At 46.7% G+C, this 23,304-nt stretch overlaps 1 protein-coding gene across 2 annotated transcripts; it reads right to left on the bottom strand.

The window, feature by feature from the left end:
• Positions 1-4,985: 4,985 nt before the first annotated feature.
• IRF6 (interferon regulatory factor 6) lies at positions 4,986-21,485 on the bottom strand. 2 transcript variants are annotated; one of them, XM_080824382.1, is made up of 9 exons: positions 21,286-21,485; positions 16,940-17,023; positions 16,196-16,372; positions 11,948-12,152; positions 10,802-10,930; positions 8,194-8,337; positions 6,732-7,124; positions 5,955-6,073; positions 4,986-5,276 (listed from the first exon to the last, which is right to left on the bottom strand). In XM_080824382.1, the coding sequence occupies exons 3-9, from the start codon at positions 16,367-16,369 to the stop codon at positions 5,052-5,054; spliced, it is 1,389 nt and encodes a 462-aa protein (XP_080680508.1). In that variant the 5' UTR covers positions 16,370-16,372; positions 16,940-17,023; positions 21,286-21,485; the 3' UTR covers positions 4,986-5,051. The 2 variants fall into 2 exon arrangements, with proteins under 2 accessions (XP_080680508.1, XP_080680509.1); XM_080824383.1 differs by lacking the exon at positions 21,286-21,485 and adding an exon at positions 17,133-17,249.
• Positions 21,486-23,304: the final 1,819 nt, after the last annotated feature.

The raw sequence follows: 23,304 nt of genomic DNA on the forward strand, positions 1-23,304 counted from the left end.
GGAATCTGGAAGCAACAGCAAGCATGGCCTCCTTACCTAGCTACAGTTCCCTCCCCTGGGCCGCAGCTCTGAGCTCCAGGCACTTGAGGAAGGGCCTAAAAACAAAGCAGTAGCAGGGGATTATTAACACCAGCCAATGACATACCAGGAAACCTGCCAACAGTCTTCCCCTAAGTTTTACAGCCTCTTCCAAACATCTTTTTGTCCCTCCCTCTGCTTTGAAATGCTAACCCAGATCACAGAAGATGGGATCGCCAATGCTGCCTCATTTCTATGGTTGACTAAGTCTCCCTTAGTCTCAAATTCATGTGTCTTTCACGCCTTATGGCTACGTTGACATTCTCTCTGAATTCTTCTAAATTTTACCTGTTGTAAACTACTTTCTCGGATTCAAACCTTAAAGAAATCGGGGAAGAGTAGTGCCAGGGCTGTCTTCGGCAAAATTCCGGGGACTAACCCTAAAACTGCCCTTCTGAGGCAGAATTCTGGGTTCCACACGCCCTCTTTCCCCTGCCAACTTCCCCTTATCTTCCCGCCAACAGCTGTAAGAAAAGCGATCCGATTAATATACACTAGAATATGGACTTACAACCACTGCACCCTGGGACGCAGAAGTAGTAAATAAAGTCTTATAACTGCAGAAGGGTTATACTTTTGCCGGCCCCGCCTTCCCCTTCTGGCCGTCATCTACGGACCTTCGGAAGACGGGCTCACTCCAGTCCCCACACGCAGTACTGAACATAACAGAGTGACTTGTTAAATGAGTCACAGGTCTCTCTCACATACACATACACACATACTTTCTGCTTCCACTTCCGCCGCAGGTTCGCGGGCTCACAAGCGCCCACCCGTTTCCTGTGAGCTGCCCAGAAAACGCCGAAACCAGAACGCTTCGCCGCAACGCTGGAAACCCCTTACAACACGCAGGGCTCCAGGTCGGCAAAACCTGCCTACTGCGCAGGTCCAAAACACGCCCTCCCGCCACTTTCCGTGATGTCATCTAGTCCGCTCGCGCGCCTGGCGTTAGGACCTCCCGCCCGGCTGTGCCGGAAGTGTGGACGCGTATGGCCCGGCCCTTTCCGGCCAGACAGAAGCCAGCCCCGCCCGTCTGCGCAGGGACGGGGAGGGGCGGAAGTGCCCGAAAGAAGGTGGGATCTGGCGAAGCTAGTAGCCCGCCGCTACCCTCACGTTGCTTCGCGTCGTGTTATTAAGTCAGGGAATTCAGAGAGGGGCACGCAGCGCAAAAACACTCTGCTTTGTCTGGGAAAGTGCGCTTTCCCCTACAAACGAAGCTTATCTCGAGAAAGCGACATGTTTTGCAGACTGTCCTCACCTGTAAGTGGCCCTACAAAGTTAGTTGTTTACTCTGACCTGCCTAAATCCTCAATTGGAGCGGCTGAATTCCTACAAGTGGGTGCGCAAGTGCTGTCCTGCCCAAGATTTCCCATCTCGAAGCTGGGTGTGAAGGGCATGGGCACTATTCACTCGGAATAAATGTGTGCCAGGCATGCTTTGGGCGCTGGCAGTATTATTACAACCTACAAAATACACAGAAACCCCACCTTCACGGGCTCAAGTTCGAGAAATTCTGTTTTCTGGCTTCACATGAGAAATGAACAGAGAGGCAGAAGCTTTTCAATCAGGCCAGTAAGAAGGAAGTGTTTCGCTGAAGGGTTAACACCTAAACTGCCAGCCCCTAGGGCAAGAATTTCTTGAGAACGCTCAGCTGAGAAAACGGCCTAACTTTATTGCTATGTGGGCAGGACAGACGCGAAGGGAACTGCGGGCTCCGACACTGGAGGCTTCACTCCTTGCTCTACCTTGGTGGTATCTTCAGAAGGTGAAAATAGACAAGTATGGAGTAAAGATGGGGCCAGCGTGGAAGGAGGATCAGCGTGTGGGAGCTCCCAGTCTAACGCTGGTTTTTAGCTCAGAGGAAGTCAGAAACAGACTAGAAACCAATTTTAGGATTTTTTCCTTCCCCAGATTTATTTTATTTTCCCATGGTCCTTAGCAATAAATCTGTAAAATGAAAGACTTATTTATTTAGTTCATTCATTTATTCTAACAACAAATACAGGTGACCCTTGAACAACTCAGGCGGTAGGGGGTGCCCAATACAGCAGGAACTCTGAATATAACTTTTAACTCTCCCAGAACTTTACTAATAGCCTACTATTGACCAGAAGCCTTTCCAATAATATAAACAGTCAACAGATATTTTTGTTATAGCAACATTATATACTGTATTCTTATAATAAAGTAATCTAGGGAAAAAGAAAACACTAGAAAATCATAATACATTTACAGTACTGTACTGTATTTATCAAAAAAAAAAACAATCTGGGAGTAAGTGGGCCTGTGCAGCTCACACCTGTGTTGTTCAAGGATCAGTTCTATTTGAGAAAATAGTATGCACCAGCCACTGGCAACACAGTCCAAGACACAGTCCCTACCTTCAGCAAGTTGGTAGTCAAATAGGACACAGATGCTAAGCAATTACAAGGGAACTGATTATTCTGAAAAAGGAAGTATAGGATGATATGGGAACATATAACCAGAGATCGAATTATATGGGAAAGGAACAAGACCAGATCCAACACTTGCCCTCCAAATTACCTACAGTGTTTTGTTCTGTTTAACTTTGAGCTAATCCAGTTTAGCGGGGTGGACAGAACAAAAAGAAGAGCTGGTGACACCATCTAATTCCCCTTCCACTCTTAAGCAAGGTGGAGGCAAGAAAGTCGACCACACCAAGAGAGTGTGTGGTGTAGCCACCAAAGCTAACGGTCTCCAAGAAAGGGCACCTGGTATCTATCCATCCATCAGAACCAGAGAAGGAGCAGTGAGGGAGATCAGTGAACAGCCCTGCACACATTCACCCAGCGTTTTCTTGTTGTTTTTTTTAAATGTATTTATTATTAGAGAGAGAGAGTGAGTGGGGGCGGGGAGAGGAAGAGGAAAAAGAGAATCTCAAGCAGACTCCCCACTGAGCGTGGAGCCTTATGTGGGGCTCAATCTCATGACCCTGAGTCCAGCACTTAACCAACTGAGCCACCAGGCACTCTTCTCCCAGCATTCTAAAAACAATAAAAAACATGGAAGAAACTGGGCTCTCTAGTTAAGACTACATAAAACTACTCATCCATTCCTCTGGCATCTTTGTAAACTCTTCATTACAGTTACATACAAGTTTGATCCTTCTTGGCCCTTCAGAACACAATCTTCATCACCTTTTGCCAGCTCCTATTTTCTGGGCCTCCATCCAGATGGAGAGCCTATTAGTGTCTCACAGCATAAGGGAAAAGGACAACCCAGATCTAGCAGTTGCCCTCCCAATTTACCTACGGTGGGTTCTTTTTAACTTTGAGCTGTGCAGTTACAGAGTTAGCCAGACACCAAAACCAAATCCTCCACGTTACCCACTCAACCAAAATTACCAAAAATTACAAAATTTCTGTACCTTGCATGTTTCCTGGTCTCTAGAAGCCCAAATGCTGCTCACAGCTGAGCACCTAACATTTACCCAGATTTCTCTTGGTCATGCTTTAGTTTAACAGCAGATCCCACTACGTCCCTTAGAGATCCTAAAACCATAGCTTCAGCATTCTAAGTAAGCCCCACTGCCACCTGTAACCAAATTGAGCTTATGGCTTTTGAAGCTACCTGATTTTTCAGCTAGTTCAACTACAGTAGCAAGTAGGGGATGGCCTGGATGGCCTAGTTTAAGGGTAGTACACCAGACATGGGTTTTCTTGTAATGGCCTGGCACAGAGAGGCATCAGTATTCAAGAGCATTAGAGGCCTGCAACCAGAGATTAATATCTTGCTTTCCATTTAGGTCTTGGAGTTTAAATTATACTGTCTTTTTTTTTTTTTTTAAGGTTGGGGGTAGGGCAAAAAAATGGAAGACGGGGCAAGAATTAATAGATAAGACCAGTCTATGGCAGCCATAGCTACAGTGTTCTATACCACTCTTCACCTGAATAGTCCACACCCAGCTACCTCCACAAAAGGGGGACAAGTAGATTTGGGCCAGATGAGCCTTTGGCAGAAGAGCACTGCCTAGTCCTCCTTCACCCTGAATACCCCATTTTTTCAACTGCAAAAAGTCCAAATGATAGCAAAACTGTTAAAGTTTTCAAACAAGAAGGAACTGTCCCTTTTTCAGTCAGGAATTTGTCCTAGATGCCCAGCTCATTCCCAGCTCTTCCTCAAAGAAGAAAGAAGAAAAAGCTCTATCCTCTCTGAAAGGTACCACTGAGTCATACACTCTCACCTACCACACTGAGTGTTATTGAGTGGTGGCCAGGTAAACATCTGACAACCAACTGTGCAGAATCCCTAGGCCTTCTGTTGACAGATTCCCTTGAGGAGCTCAGTTTATGAGCGTTTACTCCACAGACCACATGACTTTTCAGACTTTGGCACCTATTTCTATTTAGATATCAAGCTTGGTTCCTAAGCAACCAGCCAGCTCCCCTCCCTCTCACTTACTTCGTCAGGGAGCCAGCTTCCTATACTAGCAGAACAGGTCAAACGGAGATCAATCTCGGACAAATCAGTGCTTGAGGGAACTTTAATGAAAGCAAGAAAAAAATGTGGTGCAAGAACAATGCAGAAGGGTTCTATTCCAGGCAGTCATGCCTTGTACAAGTAGAATGAAGTCATCAGGTCAGAGTTTTAACTGGCATTATTTCAGGCACTGTTCCAACCCTTTCGTTTTACAGTAATGAATCTGAAGCCTAGAGTTAAATGACTTGGTAGTTCAAGGTCACTGAAGCAGAGCTGCAGCTAGGATGCTGGTGTCCAGAGTCCTAGGCCAAATCTCCCTCTACTACATTATACTAACACTGGGAGGTTTCAAAAAGAAATGGGGACTCTGAAAGGTGATTTTTTTCCATAAATTAAATCAACTTTAAAAGCCAGGCATACTGTGGAGAATCGGAGGCCACTAACATTGTTAGAAAGAAGAGGTTCAAAAGCTGGTTAAATCTGAATAATAAAAAATACCGCTATGTACAATATTGTAAAAAAGATGGCATTCATGATTACTGGGCTGGCAGGGCAGGGGGGAGTTGCATGCTGGGGGCGGGCTGCATGGGCTGCCAGCTTTCTTGGGTTTGGAGGATGCGGTACAGCTGCTTCAGTTGAGCAACGATGTTATCTTTGATGTCTGGAGTTGAGATCTGCAGGCGGACACTGCCACTGTCAAAGGACCGTGTAAAATCACCAGAAAACATCTCGTAGATCATCCGAGCTACCACTGGAATGACCTGTTCAGGACACAGAACACACAAGTATCCACTGAAGAGAAGGTATTTTTAAACAGCAGGAGGGACTCAAAATGATAGAAAGGACCAGTGAGGCCCTGGGAAAGCCGCCACCCCTTATGATAGAGTGTATGCCTTCTTCTCTCTAGACCATCTTGCTAAGGCTCACTCTAGAACTTGGTTCAAATGAAGGTAAAGAACCTATATGTTTCATTACATCACATGCCGAAATAAACAGCTGCTTATTTAGGAAGTCTCTTACCCACATTTCATCTATTGACTATCTTTTTTACAAATCCAGGGACCAAACCCAAGTGGATTTGCTGCCACTTACCAGAATAAGGTTACACTCTTAAAAGTAACCCAAAAGGTCTTTCTAAAAGAGCTAGAAAGGACCATATCCTGTTAGGTTTCAGCAAGACTCTAATGTCAGTAAAAGAATGCAAGGTAAGGTCTTCACTAAACCAGTCATCCATTTTGAGGACCTGTGTGCTCCAGCTTGGTCCTACTTTGGTAGGACCTACTTGATTCTTACAATAAACAAAACTTGAGTCTGCTATTCTATTTGATGGGATTAAAGCATACATAGGCTGATGGATCTTTGCTCAGCACAACTCTAGTCCTGGGGCTAAAGCACTGGTAAAAAGGCAAAGAATTGTTGACATAACCTTATATCCTCACCTGAACCAAGATGAGTTTCCTTTCCAGGGGTTTCCCATCTGGCCATTCTTCCCCAAAGCATAAGTAGATCTCAAATGGTGGCTGCTTCTCTATCTGTCCTTTCTGGTGGGCAATGAGATCTGTAGAAGGTGGAAGAGCAAGCTTGGTGTACTTGGCCATTCCATATCCACTCCATAAAATACCATCTTCTGGGCTGCCCAATTTAGTGGTCACTAGCCACATGTGGCTATTACATTTAAGTTAATTAAAATTAAGTAGTTCCTTAGCCATATGAGTCACATTTATGTGCTCAGTTGCCCCATGTGGGCCATTGTGGACAACACAAATAAGAACACTTTTATCATTTCTGAGGGTTCCAAAGATATCACTGAACTAGACCTGGAGTTCAAATTTTATTGTAAAATCCACATCTCAGTGTTCTCCCTAAATCTATTTGCTTGAATTTGCCACTTGGTATTTCCCAAATGGGAAGAGTATGTTTTGCTGATTATGATGAAGTCAACTTCCAAAGTGAAGGTGGCAGTGGCGGCATCTGGCAGCAGTAACAAGGCTGTCTCCCTCTTCCGCCACTAAAGGAGCCACAACCAAACTAAAATTAGCTTCCAAGTACATAGCTTTGGAGTGAAATGCCCTTCTTTGTCGCCCAGGTCACTTTCATCTCAGAACTAAGGTTCTCTTCTACCTTTACTTCCTCCAGGAGTTTTTTAAGATACCCGAAGAGCCAGGAAAGGGGGTTGGGAAGGTGGAAAACCACCAACCTTCTGAAGAAAGACTTACCACTAAGGAACGTTTCCAGGCAAAATAGTTTGACCTTCTTTTGTCTCTCAATCAGGTTGGGGGCAACAAGCGATGGGGCACATGGCCCAGACCAGTATACTTTGCACTGGCACAGCCTGATGGCATAAATGGCATGACCGCTGACCTCCAGGATCAGTCCTCTGTCCATGACGTCTAGCAGCTTACTGGTAAACAGCTTCTGCTTCTCATTGGTGATGTGCTCTGGACCTGGGAACTTCACCTGCTCCAGACTGACGGGACCAAAGAGTTCCTCTTGGTCAGGCATGGGACCCAGGTCCCCATAGAAGAGCCGGCAGCCCTGGGGGTTGCTCACGGTCATGGTCTGCCCATATTCCTTCCCACGGTACTGAAACTTGATGTCCAAGTCAGTCACTGCAAGGTGAGAGAGTACAGTGAGAGTCCTGCTCTAATGCTCTGCCTGGGACTCATCCAAGTCCATTAAGATCAAGCCACCTTTCGACCAGCATTCAGGAAGGTCACCACCACAGTTATCCTTCCTGCAACAAAGGAAGACATCAACCTATCCCTGTACTATTCAGTCAAAAGACTACCTTAAAAGCAGATAGTTCAAGGTCCATGTATACTATCTCTGTTTAATCATTACACCCTAAGGGCTAGAATTTCTCCAAGCAAACTTCTGGGTTCAGTCTCCTCATTTATACTGACTGAAGTGTTCACATCAGTGGACATGGAAGCAGCTAAAAACTAAGGTTATCTAGTTTGTGTCTCATTTTTGGCTCATTTTAAAAGAAATCAGAAGAATAAGAAAATACCAAGCCATCTTGTCTTTCTGAAAATTACACACATGAGCACACTCTGTGGATCTGTTCTAACAACTTCCCATAAAAGGACACACAGCTCATGGCAAAGTAAATTTTCCCTCATCAAGCCTCCATTGAACCTTACAGGTCTTATCAAAGCTATTACTCTCTTGGACCAAATACTAGCCCTCACATTCCTACCCTCCACCCCATCCTCACTACCACCATGCATACCGTGAAAGGGAGATGGGGCAGTGACACTGGTTCTTCATTGAGATCAATTTGTGTTCAATTCAGAAAGATTTTCTCCCTTCCAAAAGCCCCTCAAAATCCAAGAACCTTCTTGATCAAATCCATGGCCATTAATTTTCCTGTCCCTCAACTGGCCTTATGCCCAGATCCCCTAGACAAACTGATGAACCCAGGCTTTCCACTCACCTAACAGGTGAGTAACCCTGAGCTGCAACCAATCAGAGCATCCCCATGGGCAGGTAGATATGAACTAATGTTTCTTTACTTCTTCCCTGATGACTCATCAGCCAGTCAGGAACCAGACAGAGGCTGCCTATAGGACAGGTAGCTATTCTATATATGGCAAAGAAATGGAGGCAGAAGGTGGGGCAAGAAAGGGACTATAATAGGAGCTGAAGACCCAGCCAGAAAGATCAAGTCTCACTTACTTGGGAGAGAGCTGATCCACAGCTCTGGAGAGCTGTAGAAGGGCTGTATAGGTGCCTGGGGTACATCTATTTCCAGAGGCTCAGTTTTGGGCCACACTGCTTCAGGGCTGCAGTTGCCCACACTGGCTGGTGCCATGGGAGAACCTAGAACAGAAAGATGTGGGTGAGCAGGCAGGGGCACCATGTTTGTACATCACCTGGCTTGAGGCTTTAAAACCTAACAAGGCTGACAGACAAGAGTCAAACACTGGACTATGACTCCATGTGGCAGCCCATCAATGATTTCCATACCTGACACACAAAGAGATACAGTTCCCCTGCTTCTACTTCCTAATCATATTAATTCTCCCATAAACTCATAGTTCTGAAAACGTGCATTTGCTGAAGATAACCAAACATATGAGTATTCTCTGGGGTTAAATTAGAATGAGCATGAATGAAAGGTTCCCTGTTGCAGATTTTCACCCCAGCAATTACATAGAAGTTAGCTGTCTTCTACAAAATGAGCTCTTCTATAAAATGAACTCAACTGAATTAGTTGATTAGCTTTGGGTATATAGAAATGCCATTAAAAACAAACAAATACTGGGGCGCCTGGGTGGCTCGGTCAGTTAAGTGTCTGCCTTCGGTTCCGGTCATGATCCCAGGGTCCTGGGATCAAGCCCTACATCGGGCTCCCTGCCCCTTGGGGAGCCTGCTTCTCCCTCTCCCGCTCCCCCTGCTTGTGTTCCCTCCTTCACTGTGTTTCTCCATCAAATAAACAAACAAAATCTTTTCAAAAGAAAAATAAAATAAATAAACACAAATACTTTTACATGCACAAAACATCTGGAAGGATATCCAAAAATCTAAAAGGATCAGTTTCTTCCAGGGAAACCAAACAGGGGGTCAGAGACAGAAAGGAAGGAAAACCTTTTGGTACCATTATGAATTTTAAAACATGTAAGACCCATATTTATTCAAAAGTATCCAATTATAGCTTTTAGGAAAGAAAATGAAATACGCATCCTATTTTCTTGCTATTCTCAAAGTTGGTTCACCCCAAAGTCTAGAGATTTCTCCTCCTAGCCTCACCTCTTACGCATCTATTCTTCAACAATTCTTCTTCCTCTGCCCCAAGAGCTCTGAAATCATAGAAGTAATGTTTCTTTGACCGTTTGTGCAAAAGTCTGATTAAATCAATGTACCCATTTTACTTTTTTGTTTTTATTTTTTATTTTTAAAGATTTATTTTATTTATTTGAGAAACAGCATGTGCACAAACGAGGGGAGGGGCAAAGAGAAAGAGAGAGAGTGAATCCTCAAGCAGACTGCCCCCTGAGCAGGGAGCCCAACTTGGGGCTGGATCCCAAGACCCTGAGATCATGACCTGAGTTGAAATCAAGAGTGGGACGCCCAACCAACTGAGCCACCCAGGCGCCCCTACTTTTTAAATAGATGTCCCACATCTTCCCAAAAATGTTCCAAAGAAACTCCTAACATAAGGCCAAAAAACATTTGCTTTGGTAAAATATGAACATAAATATGAAATCAGGGTCCTGGAAATAGGTTGCACCCTTTTAAGGGGTGAAAATAACAGGATGAATCAGCCAAGGATTTGGGAATGGATCTCATATTTCCAGATATCCAACTCAAATCACTAAGTAGGACTGTAGCATATGACAATATTGACCTGAGAGAGCTCAATGATAATTTTCTGTACTCATCCCTTGGTCGTAAAGATATAAATAGCAGGTTAAGTGAAGGAGGTGGACAGAAAATAAGAGTTATTTCCCAATTCTTAAAGGTAAGGGAATCACCTAAAGTAGGGGACTCCAAACTCCCAAAGGAATCATTCTGATAAAATTTTCTAAGTGGCCTGAGTATCTCATTTGACCCACAGCAGCCAGATGGAACTAGAAATGGGGTGATGAGCTTCTCAACTCAACTAGTGCATGACATTAGACTAGGAGCATGTCAGTAGACAGTTCAAGTGAAGATGCGGAAGAGCACTTCACCTTGTATTTGAGCATCCTCAGAATGTGCAATGGAAGAGTCAGTACCTGCTCTATTACAGTGACCTTCTAACCCCTCAACTCATTTTTCCTGGGAAGCTGAATTCAAAAAGAGCATAAAAGAAGCAAAAAGTCTCTTGCAGATAAATTCTATCAAAGCCAAGTATTGTAGAAACCACAAGTTTCCCAGGACATAGCCTTAGCAGAGTAGACCCCGCTAAGAAAGTGACACAAAATTTATATCAAGGGAAATAGTGGAAGACTTTGCATATAATTCGCCAAAATGATATCTACACTTGGCTTCAAGGAAATCAGCGAAATTTATAACAACTGATGTATTTTTATGTGGGACTGAGAATGAATTTATTTAATTTCTCTGAATTATCTGTAAGATTCCGAAGATGTTCTCTATGCCTGGAAGCTGCCCACTGGGATAACTGGGCCAGCAGAGCTCCCCTGTCTACGGCCCCTACTTGTTAGTAGACCAGCAGCTTGGGCACAAGGCCTCATCACTGCTCCCAGTGCAGCGGGGGCTGAGGAGTCAGTAGTTGTTAAGTCAAAGCCTACTCCACCCTCTTCATTCTTCTGTACCACCACTGACCATCCCCACTCACCATTGATATTCAGGAAGGGGAAAGTGTCCTGGATGGGAACATGGTGCTGTGACTGATCAAGCTCATCTTCTTCATCATCTTCATCTACATCATTATCCTTCTCATCCCAAGGAGCAGATCCAGTGGATCCTAACCGAGAAACAGACACGTCAGCCCACGAGCGAGCTGCTGGGGTTGCACTGTCATCCTTATAGCTGATCTGCTGTATATGCTAGGTATTATTAGTACAGAGGCACCCAGGGCTCAACATGCACCCCCAATGCCCTAGCCAAAAAGAGTGGGAACCAAAGGTGTATTAACCTCTGGCTCTAACTCCTCCTACTGAGCTCTAATGTAAGCTCTCTTCTCCCCTACCCAGGAGCTGCAGACCTTATCCCCTTTCTTAGAAATCTCTTAATTCCCACCTTTAAACCTCTTGCTACACACTAGCTTCCCTTTTAAGGACTCAAGGACACCAACTTCTCCCCTTTGTAAGCTTAATGTGAGGACAGACCCTTCCCTCTTGGCAGGGCCTCACTAGATCCATTGGAGAACAAGTCTAAATCACCCGGCTCTCCGTAATTCCAAAGCACTGGGTAAGCAGGAGGATCGGGTGGTATTCTCTTAGGAAAAGTATCCTACAAATTAAATAATCACTCATCCAACATTTGCAAAGGGAACTTAATAGCTTTAAAATGTCATGTCAATTGAGTCTTACAATAGTCTTTGAGGTAGGCAGGAAAGATGAGAGCCCAGATTTTACCACTGAAGAAACTGAGGATCAAAGGTCAAATGACTAGATTCCATGTCCCATAAGGAGGAAAGTGATAAGAGCCAGGTTCAGAACTCAAACCTCCTAAGTTTTAATTCCTCCATCTTCAAAACCACCTGACCTCTCCTCTCAGTGTTGAGTCCCAAGGGAAGCTCTTCCTACAGTAGGTCTCTATCCTCCCCCTACTTTCTCATTCTTTTAAACAGTCAGGCTATTCCCCTAAGTGAACAAGATTCGCTGACATATCTTTTGTTCTCCAGGTCCTTCCGAGAGAAAGGCTTTCTTGCTTTGTAACTAAACTTTGTAAGTGATGTTCAAGTCAACTATCTCTTAAAAGAGTCCAGCCCAGAACCTGGCTTACTGTCCACCTGTCCTGCCAGCAGCTGGGGCCTCACCTGGGTTAATGATTGATCCCTGAGGCTGCGGGATGTCACACACTTGGTATATCTTCACCGGGTTCATGGGTACCTCCTTGGTGCCATCGTACATCAGGTTGAATTCCCTGCTCTTGTTGAGAGCACAGCGGAGCTGGGCCTTCCATTTAGCTGGGTCAGGGTCATCCACCCCTTCCTGGTACTTCCCTGTCTCCACAGCCCAGGCCTGAGGAACAGGAAACCACAGTGAATGCCTGCCACTGCCCAGAAATACTGCCAAATGTGTTCACCCTCTCTCATACACAAGAGCACATTCCCCACCCCCCCAGCCCCACCACCACCTCCCCCCCCCCACCCCACCCCCCCCCCGGGCCTGACTGCCCCGCCATCCCCATCCCCCACTTACAGAGCCTACAGCAGGAAGCCCCACCCTCAGGCCCTGGCCAGGCAGAGCCAGAGGGACATTAAGCCATATGCAAACATAATCTTTTGAAAGGAGGAGCCTTATCTCAACTGTTGGTGCCAGCACCACCTGTCAAGAGTGGCTATAATAAGGGTTAGAAATAAAGAAGAGCCTGGAAAAAATACAGTTCACCCTTGAACAATACAGGGGTCAGGAAAACTGACCCTCTGCACCGTCAAAAATCCACATATTTAATTTTTGACTCCCCAAAACTGAACTATCTTACTGGTAACAGCTGATTAATACATATTTTTTATACTATAGACTATATTCTTATAATAAAGCAAGCTAGAGAAAAGGAAATGCTATTAAGAAAGTCATAAGGAAGAGAAAATATAATTTATAGTACTGTATTTATTGAAAGAAAATCTGCATGTAAGTGGACGTGTGCAGGGGTGTCTGGTTGGCTCAGTTAGAAAAGCACGCAGTTCTTGATCTCCAGGTCATGAGTTTGGGCCCCGTGTTGAGTATAGAGATTATTTAAGTAAGTAAATAAATAAATAAATAAATAAATTTAAATGAATAAATAAATAAATAAATAAGTGGACCCATGCAGTTCCAACCCATGTTGTTCAAGCGTCTGCTGTATACCCCAAAATGCTAATGGTAAGTTTGGATAGCAGGATTTCAGGTCAATTTTGGGGGCCTTATTTGTTTTTGACATTAATTACTTTTATAAGACAACAAAGGGAGGCGCCATGTGATATGAAGAGTTCGGCCTTGCCATTCCCTCCCCCTACATTCTTCAGTCTGATGCATAAATAATTGTAGAAAACAAGTGCCTTTAGGAATAATAGCCTGTTGGAGGGCAAGGCAGCACTGTCTGAGAGTCCAGCTGGAGGCGGAGGGCCTCATTGGACTGGTCCCACACCCTTTGCCCTTCCCTAGTTCCTCAAAGTCCCACTTCATTGGAAATACTTTGCTGCAAACACCAGGTATGAGGTAAAACCGCTTTGGCTCCTCCTCACTGGTTCTCCATTTCTGGGTCCAGAGGCATGTGAGTTTCCACTCATGGGCTATCCACTCTCCCCCACTACTAACATACTCTCAGAGCTCTATGCTTTCTTCAGGATGTTACCTTCTGATGCAGAAAAGGGGGATGTCATTAGCAGAGACCTCAAGACCAGGAAGCACACCCCAACTTGTGGAAATGGACCGGGCTCATGTCCAGTTCCAACTCCTTGCCTCTGCTTCTGACCTCAAGCTGAAATGGAAATTTTCTGCCCCGTCCTTTGAGATCTCTGATCTCCTTCAGTCACTCCCTGCCCCAGACCCTGACAATCATCAGGAAGTTTCTTCCAAAATGAATTTCAGTCCTCCTCTTCTAATCCAGACTCACTTCTTATCATGTCCTCAGACTCGAGCACCTGCAGTGTAGTTCTGCAGTACAGAATGTGGAGGTCTGAGAAATGGGTGCTGCCCCAGATGGCTGTGCTGGCCCCATTCCATCCAGCTCCCTACAGGGGATGTTGATATCACTGGTCCGCAGTATCTGAGAAGCACGTCTCTAGTTGTGCCTGGTGGTACCTGACTGCAGGCTCACCACATCTTCCCTGCCGTTTATTTGATCCCCGGTACCCACTCCTGCTCTGGCCCCGCCCAGCCGGCTTGGGCTATGCTGACTTTGGCTCAGGTCTAAATATTTCTGTGACTCCTTAAATCCCTGCTCCTCCATGGAGAGCAGCCAGACTAAGCCAGAACCACAGCCCCAGCCTTCTGGCTCACAACACAGTCATTCCTCCTCTGGGCCCACTCAGAGGATGATGCAGCAGCAGGGCTACCCACCCCATGGCAATCGTAGTGACTTCTAAATAGGACATACTCAACCCATTCTGGGTCTTGCTTCTGACACTCAGGTCACTGTGCAGGTCCCTACTACTTCTCTTCCAGAAATGGAAGTAACCTCTGTATTTTAATTGGTAATTCACTAGTCCCTCCCTATACATTATTTCACTCAATTCTCATAACAATCCTGTGAGGCAGGCAAGACTGGTTTCATCCCCCATTTTACTGAAGGGGAAGCTAAAGCCCAAAGAGATTATGTGATGTGTTCAAGACCATACATGCAACTGATAGTAGGATCTGAAACCAGGCCTTCCAATTCCTGGTCAGAGTGGGGTAGATGGTAATGGGGGAGTAGACAGGCTTGGGTTCAAATCCTGACCACACCCCTCACTAGCTGTGTGATTTGGGCAAGTTATTTAGCCCCTCAGAGACTCAGCCTCTGCATCTACAACACTGGGTAATACCTCCCTTACACAGTTGCTAAGAATTAAATGAGACAATGGACAAGGGATACAGAGCAGGCACCCGTTCAATGCTAGTGGCCCCCTGCCTCCTTCCTGCTCCCACAAATCCTGCCCAAGGCCTGTCAGAACTTGGGATCTGTGAAAGTGCCCTCACTCTGCTCCTGACTTCTAAGGCCCTCCCTTAGCATTCTGCAAACAGAGATACAGACATAAGCAAGACAAGCTTCCTGCAGCCATGTTTTTCTCAAGCCCTGAGCATGCAGACCACTCTCATGAGTGGGGCTTTCAGGAAAGAGCCTCTTCCCCCATGGCCAGCCACCCTCAGTCACCAACAGCAAATGCAGCTTCAGACCATGGCCACAGCCAGAGGCCGGCTGGGCTGAGGCAGGCCCATTCCCTCCCAGTGCCAACTTCAGTAATTGGGGCTGGTTTACAGATGTCTTTCCCTATCATTTTTTAAATTAAAAGCACTCATTTACTTTCCTTCTAAGTGCTTTCAGGCCAATTTTCCCTCTGCCTCTCGTGTCTACACCTGATATAACAGAGTTGGGTGCAAAACATCTCTAGGACGGCTCTCCTTTGAGGGGTGAGCCCACATCTTCTAATCCAATCTCAGCAAGAACTGGGGCGTCAATCTTGAGAGGCCCAGGGTAGGGACTGGATTTCACTTCTGACTTCCAGCTTATAGAGGAAGTAAAAGCTAAACTCACTCCTCCGTGTCTTGGAGATGCAGGAACTAAAGCAACTCACGAAATGGAAGGCTGACCAGCACAGAGAAGTTGGCCTGAAGCAAAGGCACAGGGTCTGGAATTATAAACCACATTCCACCCCTTCCCGTGACCAGCTTCCCACCTACTTCTGCCTTAAGCCAAGCTTCGGCTTCACTGAATTTTGTAAAATGCCGTGTGATTAAATCTTGTTTTCCGTTAAGTAAAACAATGCTCACATCAGAGCTATTTTTTATTTAAGAAAACACACTTGTAGAAGAAAAACCTGTACTAAATCACCATTAATTTTTATAAGCAGAGGTATGGACAGGGCAAGGTATTTTAATATCAAAAGAACACCATGCAGAAGACCCTCTACATCCATCCTACAGGCTACATTAGGAGGCTGCCAACACTCAGTAGTTCTGTGCTGGTCTGGAGAGTCATTCCCAGGCCCAAGCACCTCTCTTCATAGCCAGAGCCCTGAGTGCATGAAGAGCAAGGGTCATTTGCTGGCCCTCGGGAACTTTTGGAACAACCTCACCAACACAATCACTTGCAGTTTTACCAACTGCACCTGGGATCTTTTGGGATATGAGTTGAGTACCTTCAGCCAGTGGGAAAGAATAAACACCCTCAAACATCACAGACGTGCCCCAGCAAGAGAAATTACTGTGCCTAAGTTTGGGCACCCCCTTCATAAACATTCTCTCTGATGCATCAGCATTTGGGATCTAGTGTACTCCTCGTGCCAAAATAGAAAACAGAACAAAACAACAACCAAAAAACTCAGAAAGCTCTGACAGAACTGGAAAGCATTTTAAGTCAGATGGTGGAAGAAGCCCTTTACCTTGAAAATGGTATTTTCCTCCTCTTGTTGAGGGCTATGCCGGGTGGCATGTTTCCAGGGAATCTGGAAGCGTTTGGAGTCCCTGTGTAGCCAGATGAGCCCGGGGTATAGGCCACTATCCACCTGGGCCACCAGCCAGGGCTTCAGCCGAACTCTGCGGGGGTGGAGGGCCATGATCTAGGGGTGGGGGGAGGGAGGGTAGAGAGTAGGGAGAGCAGGAGAATTAGGCCAGCCTCTGGGAAATTTTCCCAGCCACTGTTCCCGTATGATAGAGCTACAGTTTCATTAGATTACAGCAAAGAAACTAAATATGGGAATAGACTGTGCCAGGTGGGGAAGAAAAGAAAAGAGGTTAAAAGGTTCTTTTGATTCTTATTCCAAAGCCATTTATACTTCATGTTCTAGCCAAATCAGACTTATCATGTAAGTAGATCACATTTCTCCTATTTAAATCCTGAAGCAGGAAAATAAAAAAAGATGATGTCATCCCTGCTGGAACACAGTCCTTCCTGAAGAACCAAGGGCTTTGGAAGAGAAGCGAAATTGCTCTCTTCAATCTCATCTCAGGAGACAGGAGAAAAAAAGTTATGGAAACTGCAAAGATAAGGGCGAGAATTTGAAGCACACCTTCTTTTTAGACAAGACAACTCAACACGATCAGGAATATTTTAATAAGAAATGACAGCACCATGGTGAGGGGCTAGGAGGCAAGGGGTGGGTCCTGGTTCCAAAGTCCTCACTTACAGAGATGAGCCGGCAGTGTATCCACGGGGATCCAAAGAGCTGGGCCTCGAGTCAGCTCTCCTTCCTCTGGGCTAGCCAAAGACTCTGTAATCAAGAAAAAGGGGTCCCAAGTTCGTTATGCACAGGACAATCCAGTGGCTGGGAGAAGACTTGGGAACATGGGAGACAAAGGCTCTGAGGACCCTTCTCACACCTGAGTCTGGAAAAGTCCAGGAGCCCAAGAATAATCAAGTGCTACAGCTCTTCACCCTAGACTGCTAAAAACAACCATAAGACATGCTCGGCTCTGCTCAGATGGCCTCTTCCACCTGGGTCTGTTTATCTCCCCACAGAGGCTAGAGTGAACTCATGGGTTGCAGGAGGCAGCCTGGGTAAAGTCTGCAATTGATCCTCATAAAAATACACGGGCTCGGCAGATAACATTCGGCACCAGCCCGCACTCACAGCAGGAAACAAAGGCCTGCCCACGCTGGGTGCCTTTAGGAAAAACTGGTCCCTAGAGAATTGTTTGCCAGGGATGTTGTTTTTAGGTATTTTTGTGTCTGTGTGTTCTCCTTTTACTTTGTTTTTACTTCAGGTGAGGTCTGCAAAATCCCCTTCCCTCAGCGAATACATGTCCATCAGCTACTGTGTCCAGCACTATGTCGGTTAGAAAGCACATGGCTTTCGTCAGACTCCCTGAAGAAATCCACACTGGAACTGCTCAAGCCCCACAACGGCCTGAGGAAAGAAGATAAATAAGTCACCTTCACACCCAGGAAGGTCCCCACCTGCATCACAGTTCAGAAGCCAAACCAGTTGAGTCAGCTAAAGGCTCCCACTCACAGGAGCTTAGCTGAGGGGGTGGCCCCGAACACCACTTCCTTCTCCAGCCAGACTCCCAACAAGCAGGGAAAACCCAAACCCAACTCAAGCTGGCTTCTGGCACTTTAAGAGCAAGGCAGAACCTGCTCTCACCTGAGCCTTCTGACCCAGTTAACAAGTCCTGCAACTGAAACCTTCCCCCTGGGAGCACAGCTTGGAGTGGGCAGGTCAGGTTGGCGTGTGGTATTCAACTGTCCCCCGACCCCATGTTCTTGGCCTTGTTCAGGTTGTTTTGTAGGGCAGCAAGTCAAGCCATCAAACCAGGGGGAAAACATTTACCTTGTAAGGAGGAGAGAATGCATATTCTTAGGACAAGTTCTCCTCCTCGGTCCCAGCCTACTGGAAAGGGGATGGAACAAGGGAAGGACGAATGGGGAAATGGACAGCACACTGGTCAGCCTCGTGAGGGACATTTGAGAATTTCTATTGCAGCACCCGTAAGTCCTGTGTCTACGCTTGTCAGACATGTGAAATCAGTTCTAGACGGACCATGGACTTTGAAGAAAAGCGTTTATCTTAGTTGATCAACAACTCATCAAGAGAAAATTAAAGCAACCAAGTCAACGCAGGACCCTGCACATAGTGATAGGGAAAAAGTAATGTCATAGAGACTGATTGTTAAGATCCAGAGTCCTGGGTTCTCAGCCTTCTCTCAAGATGGCACTGCACATGAACAACCCCGCCCCAGCCTGCCTTCCTTCATGCCCCACCTGCATCGCTGCTAACCTTCTCCACCTCAGTCAAAAAAGAGTCAGCCAAGATCTCCCCCACCTGCCACCCAGTACCTAGGGCTCTAAAAAGTGGCAGAGAGGGAAAAGTTGGAAGCAACCAAAATAACAGAGGAAAATGGCTAATTACATATTCACAGGCTGCACTATTAAGCAACCATTAACAACGGGGTGTCTGAAGAATTTTTATTGGATTTGGGGAAATGTTTACAACATGAAGTTAAGGGAGAAAATACAGCATACAATATTGACTACATAGTATTCTCTCCATCCTGTAGTATAACATGCACTTGCATACATATGCACGTACACACAGATGATTTAAAGGAAGGAAAAGAAAGGGCGCCTGGGAGGCTCAGTGGGTTAAAGCTTCTGCCTTCAGCTCAGGTCATGATCTCAGGGTCCTCAGATCGAGCCCCACATTGGGCTCTCTGCTCAGCAGGGACCCTGCTTCCCTCCCCCGCCCCCCCACTGCCTCCCTCTCTGCCTACTTTTGTTCTCTGTCAAATAAACAAATAAAATCTTTTTTAAAAAAGTAAAAGAAATACACCAATGTAACAAGACATCCAAAATGGTTACCTAGTGATAGGATTATGGGTGAATTTTATACATATCTATATACTTTTGTGTATGATTGACATTTTCCTACAATGACATGCTTCGATTTATTATAAAATAAAAAGAAAATCGAGGCACCTGGGTGTCTCAGTCAGTTAAGTGTCTGCCTTCAGCTCAGGTCTCGATGCCAGGGTCCTCAGGTGGAGCCCCACATAGGGCTCTCAGCTCAGCGGGAACCTGCTTCTCCCTCTGCCTGCTGCTCCCCCTGCTTGTGCTCCCTCTCTCTCTCTCTCTCAGTCAAATAAATAAATAAATCTTTTTTAAAAAGTGAAAAAAACCTACACATAGTATTTCTTTTAACCACAGGAAGCTAAGACCTTTCTTGGCCATTGGAAGGTATAAGAGATGATGCCCTTCATCTTTTCATCTTCATAGCTGCTGAGACAATGATACCAACAGTCCTTCATACCTACATAGGCTTTACAGTTTTTTACATGCACTTTCATTTAACATGTATGATTTCATCCTCATGATCTGGAAGTAGTTCTATTATTATCCCCATTTTATAGCTGGGCTGAGACACAGAAAACTGCTTCATCTGGGGCTTGGACCCAATACTCCTGAGTCAGAGTACACCACAGTACTGCATCCTGCCACAACACCCTGCCTTCCAAGTCCCTCCTTCTGCACACTACGAAAGTAAACCAAAATATTGACAAGATCCCAGCAGCATGAAGGGCCAAGGAAGTGGTTAGGGAGGAGACTCCATGACACCCACCCCCAAACACACCTAAATCAGAGTTCTCGTTCAAAACACTCACATCACCCCAATGCCCACAGAACCTTGGCCTAGCTGGACTCAGCCCTGGTATCTCTAGCTGCCATCACAGTGAAATTCAAAGCCTGTGTCTCCAACAGGTACATACCCAGCCAAAGAAAAAAGATGCTAACCTGTCCACTCCCCTCACACTGGGCACTAAGCAGGGATCTTTCAACCTCTCCAAGGCATAACCGTCCTCTCTCACACACCCATTCCAGGGAGCAGGTCCTCTATAAACACCCCCCACCCCCACTAGTTGCAGCCCCTGCCCAGACTAGTTTCCAGGAGCACCACTACCCCAAAGCCGAGCTTCGAGATTGGGCCAGTGGTTTGGCTTAGAGTAGAACACACTTGCCAGATAGTTCCTTCAGGGAACTGAAGGCCATCTTCCAAGTTCCCCAACCTTCCCTCCATTTAGTTTAGCCCTGCTTAGGGGTAAATTCTGTGCCTCCCCCCGTTATTCCCATGCCCTTCTTCCCTGCTGGATTTAAGTTGGGGGCCGGTGAGAGGGAGCTACAGGGTATTGGGAGCTGCTGTCATGCATTATGCACACATCTAACCCTAAACTACTCTCCTGGGTCAGCACTAGCCTTCACTAACTCCTACTGGAGCACCTTCTCCTTCTCCCTTCCCTGGATTCCACTTTTGATATCCACTAGGAAAGCAGGGTTGGGACAGAGATGACCCTTTTACTACAAAGCAGGCTCCGTGTAAAGAGTGGCACCCTGGGCCTCCTTTCCAGTCAGGGCTGGGAGACTTTCTCCATTTTCCCACAGCCACCCTCCATCCCCTTCAGGCGAAGAGGGCCTCACCCCCAGAGCGACCACACCCAGCGCCACCCTCCCCAACACCAAGCTTGCCTACTTGGAAATCCATGGGTGTCTTCCAGGCCCCAAGTAGGGGCCTGACTGCCAAACAAATTCAAGGAGAAAAAACAAACTGGCTAAAATCCTGGCCGCCCCATCCCCATTTCCCCAAACATCTACCAGGACCAAAGGCCCGCAGGCCTAGGAAATCCCCTCTTTGGGACTCGGGCCAGCGGCCCAGCGAGCTGGTAAGACCGGAGGGGCGGAGGCGCCGTAGCTCTATCCTGTGGTGGGTGGGTAGAGGCCGAGATAGGCACACTCCGGTAGGGCAGGGAGGGAAAGAGAGTAGAGAGAAGTGTGGGGTCGGGAGGGGACCCGCGTGCTCCAGGGCTAGGACCGCCCAGAAGCTACCTAAAGCAGGGCGACAGGCACCCAGCCCCAGAAGGTCTCCCCCAAACAAACAGATGTTCTCAAGCAGGGTTCCTGACCGCACAAACTCTGGGGCGGGTGTGTCCCCAAACCCCACCCCCACCCCTTCCAAAGCTAGTGTTCAGAAGTTAGCGTCCTCACCTTTTCTCAGTCCGGCGACAAGAAGCGGACGTCCCTCCGAACCACGTCCCCAGTAAAGATCTCCCGACGCCACCGCTCTCCTTGATCGGTCACCTGGCTTCGCGCAGGTAGAGCCTTGGAGCTCCGCTCCGCGTCCCGCACCGGCCCTTACCTGCCCGACCCAGGTGCGCCGAACTCACGTCAGCGCCTCGCCCTGGGACGCCACCGCCCCTCCGCCGTCCGGCCACGCCTCCCAGGTATGACCACGCCCTCCCGCGTTCGGGATTGGCGGATTGAAAGAAATAGGATCCTCTGTGTTCCTGGGCGGCCCAGCGCCGCCCAGCCCCTTCCCCACCTCACTCTCCCGCTTCTAACCTCGGCTGAGAAAATTCCCAGACTCACGTCTCGATCTTACGCCTCCGGGTTGGTGGTCTTGGAAACTGGGAGGTCACATCTAAAGGGGAGAGAGTGCCTCCCCTTTCCACTTGTCCCATAGTTACCCTGCCGTATGGAGAGAGTTAACCACAAAAAAGGGTTTAGAAATTCTGGGCTGGCCCACTACCGTTGGGCCTGTATAAGCGAGTGGGATACGGAAAAGAGACTCAGGACACTTAGTCCCTTGGAGAGAGAAGCCTTGTGGCTTCCAGAGCAGGAATTCCGCCTTTATTCTGCCCCTTACCCGAGTGACTGTAAATTACTCGGCTTCTTGGTTTCACTTTTCTCGTCTATTCAAGAAGAAGAATATTTGCTGCCTTTTCCAGTCACTATCCGGTAATGGCCTCTGGAGCTAACTATTAGGATTCAAACCCCAACTCCATCAGTTACTAAGACTTGGGAACGTTTCCTAAGCTCTCTGGTCCTCAATTCCTTATTGGTACAACGAGGTAAAAAAAAGTACCCACCTCAAAGGGGTGTTGTGGGGGCTCAATAGGTTGCTTCATAAAAAGCCTTTGGAGCAGCACTTTGGCACTTACTGAGCGATATTTAAATACTTGAAGTTTTTGTATATAGATCTAAAGTATATAGACAATGCCTCACAGACAGAATGAGGTGACGTTTCCTATTATTACCTGACATTCAAGGCCTATATGTCCCCTAACAGGTGTTTGATGGGAGTCCCCTCCCCTTTCCCACTCGAGTGAATCCCAGTCCTTACAGAGTACATGCTTACAGTGAGCTCTGTACCAGTACGGGAGACCCTGAAGCACCGAGCTGGCACAGGTAGGAAGGGGCATAAGCAGGGTACTTGGGTTTTGAAGTTTAAAGCAATAAGTGAGAGACCAGGAAGGTTGAATTGTGTCCCCTCTAAATTCAGAAGTCCTATAGCCCCCAATACCTCCTACTGTGACCTTAGTTGGACATAGAGTCTTGACAGAGGTGATCCCGTTAAAATGAGGTCATTAGGGTGGGCCCTAATCAACTAGGACTGGTGTCCTTATTTTTTAAAAAAAGGGAAAGTTGGACATAGAGGCTGACAGACACAGAGGGAAGATGATGTGAAGAGACACAGGGAGAAGATGACCATCTACAAACCACGGAGAGAGGCCTGGAACAGACCCTTCCCTCAGAGCCTTCAGAAGGATCCAACCTTACTGACACCTTGATTTTGGACTTCCAGCCTGCAGAACTGTGAGACAAGACATTTCTGTTGCTTAAGCTACCTGGGGCACCTGGGTGGCTCAGTCGGTTAAACGTCTGCCTTCAGCTCAGGTCATGATCTCCAGGTCCTGGGATCGAATCCTGAGTCAGGCTCCCTGCTCAACGGAGAGTCTCTCTCTCCTTCTGCCCTTCCCTACCACTCATTCTCTCTTTCTCTCAAATAAATAAATAAAATATTAAAAAAAAAAAAAAAAGCTACCCAGATTGCGGTACTTAGTTCCATTAGCCCGAGCAGGCTAATACAAGTATGTTGGAGAACTCCAGATGGGTAATCATGTGAACTTGATTCCCAGTGCCAGTTCAGCTCAGGGACATATTGAGCAAAGGTCTGGGAAGATATCAAGTCTCCAAGCCTGACTTAGCCAACTTCTGGCTCAGCCA

Source organism: Martes martes, assembly GCF_963455335.1.
Source record: "Martes martes genome assembly, chromosome: 15".
NCBI lineage: Eukaryota > Metazoa > Chordata > Mammalia > Carnivora > Mustelidae > Martes > Martes martes.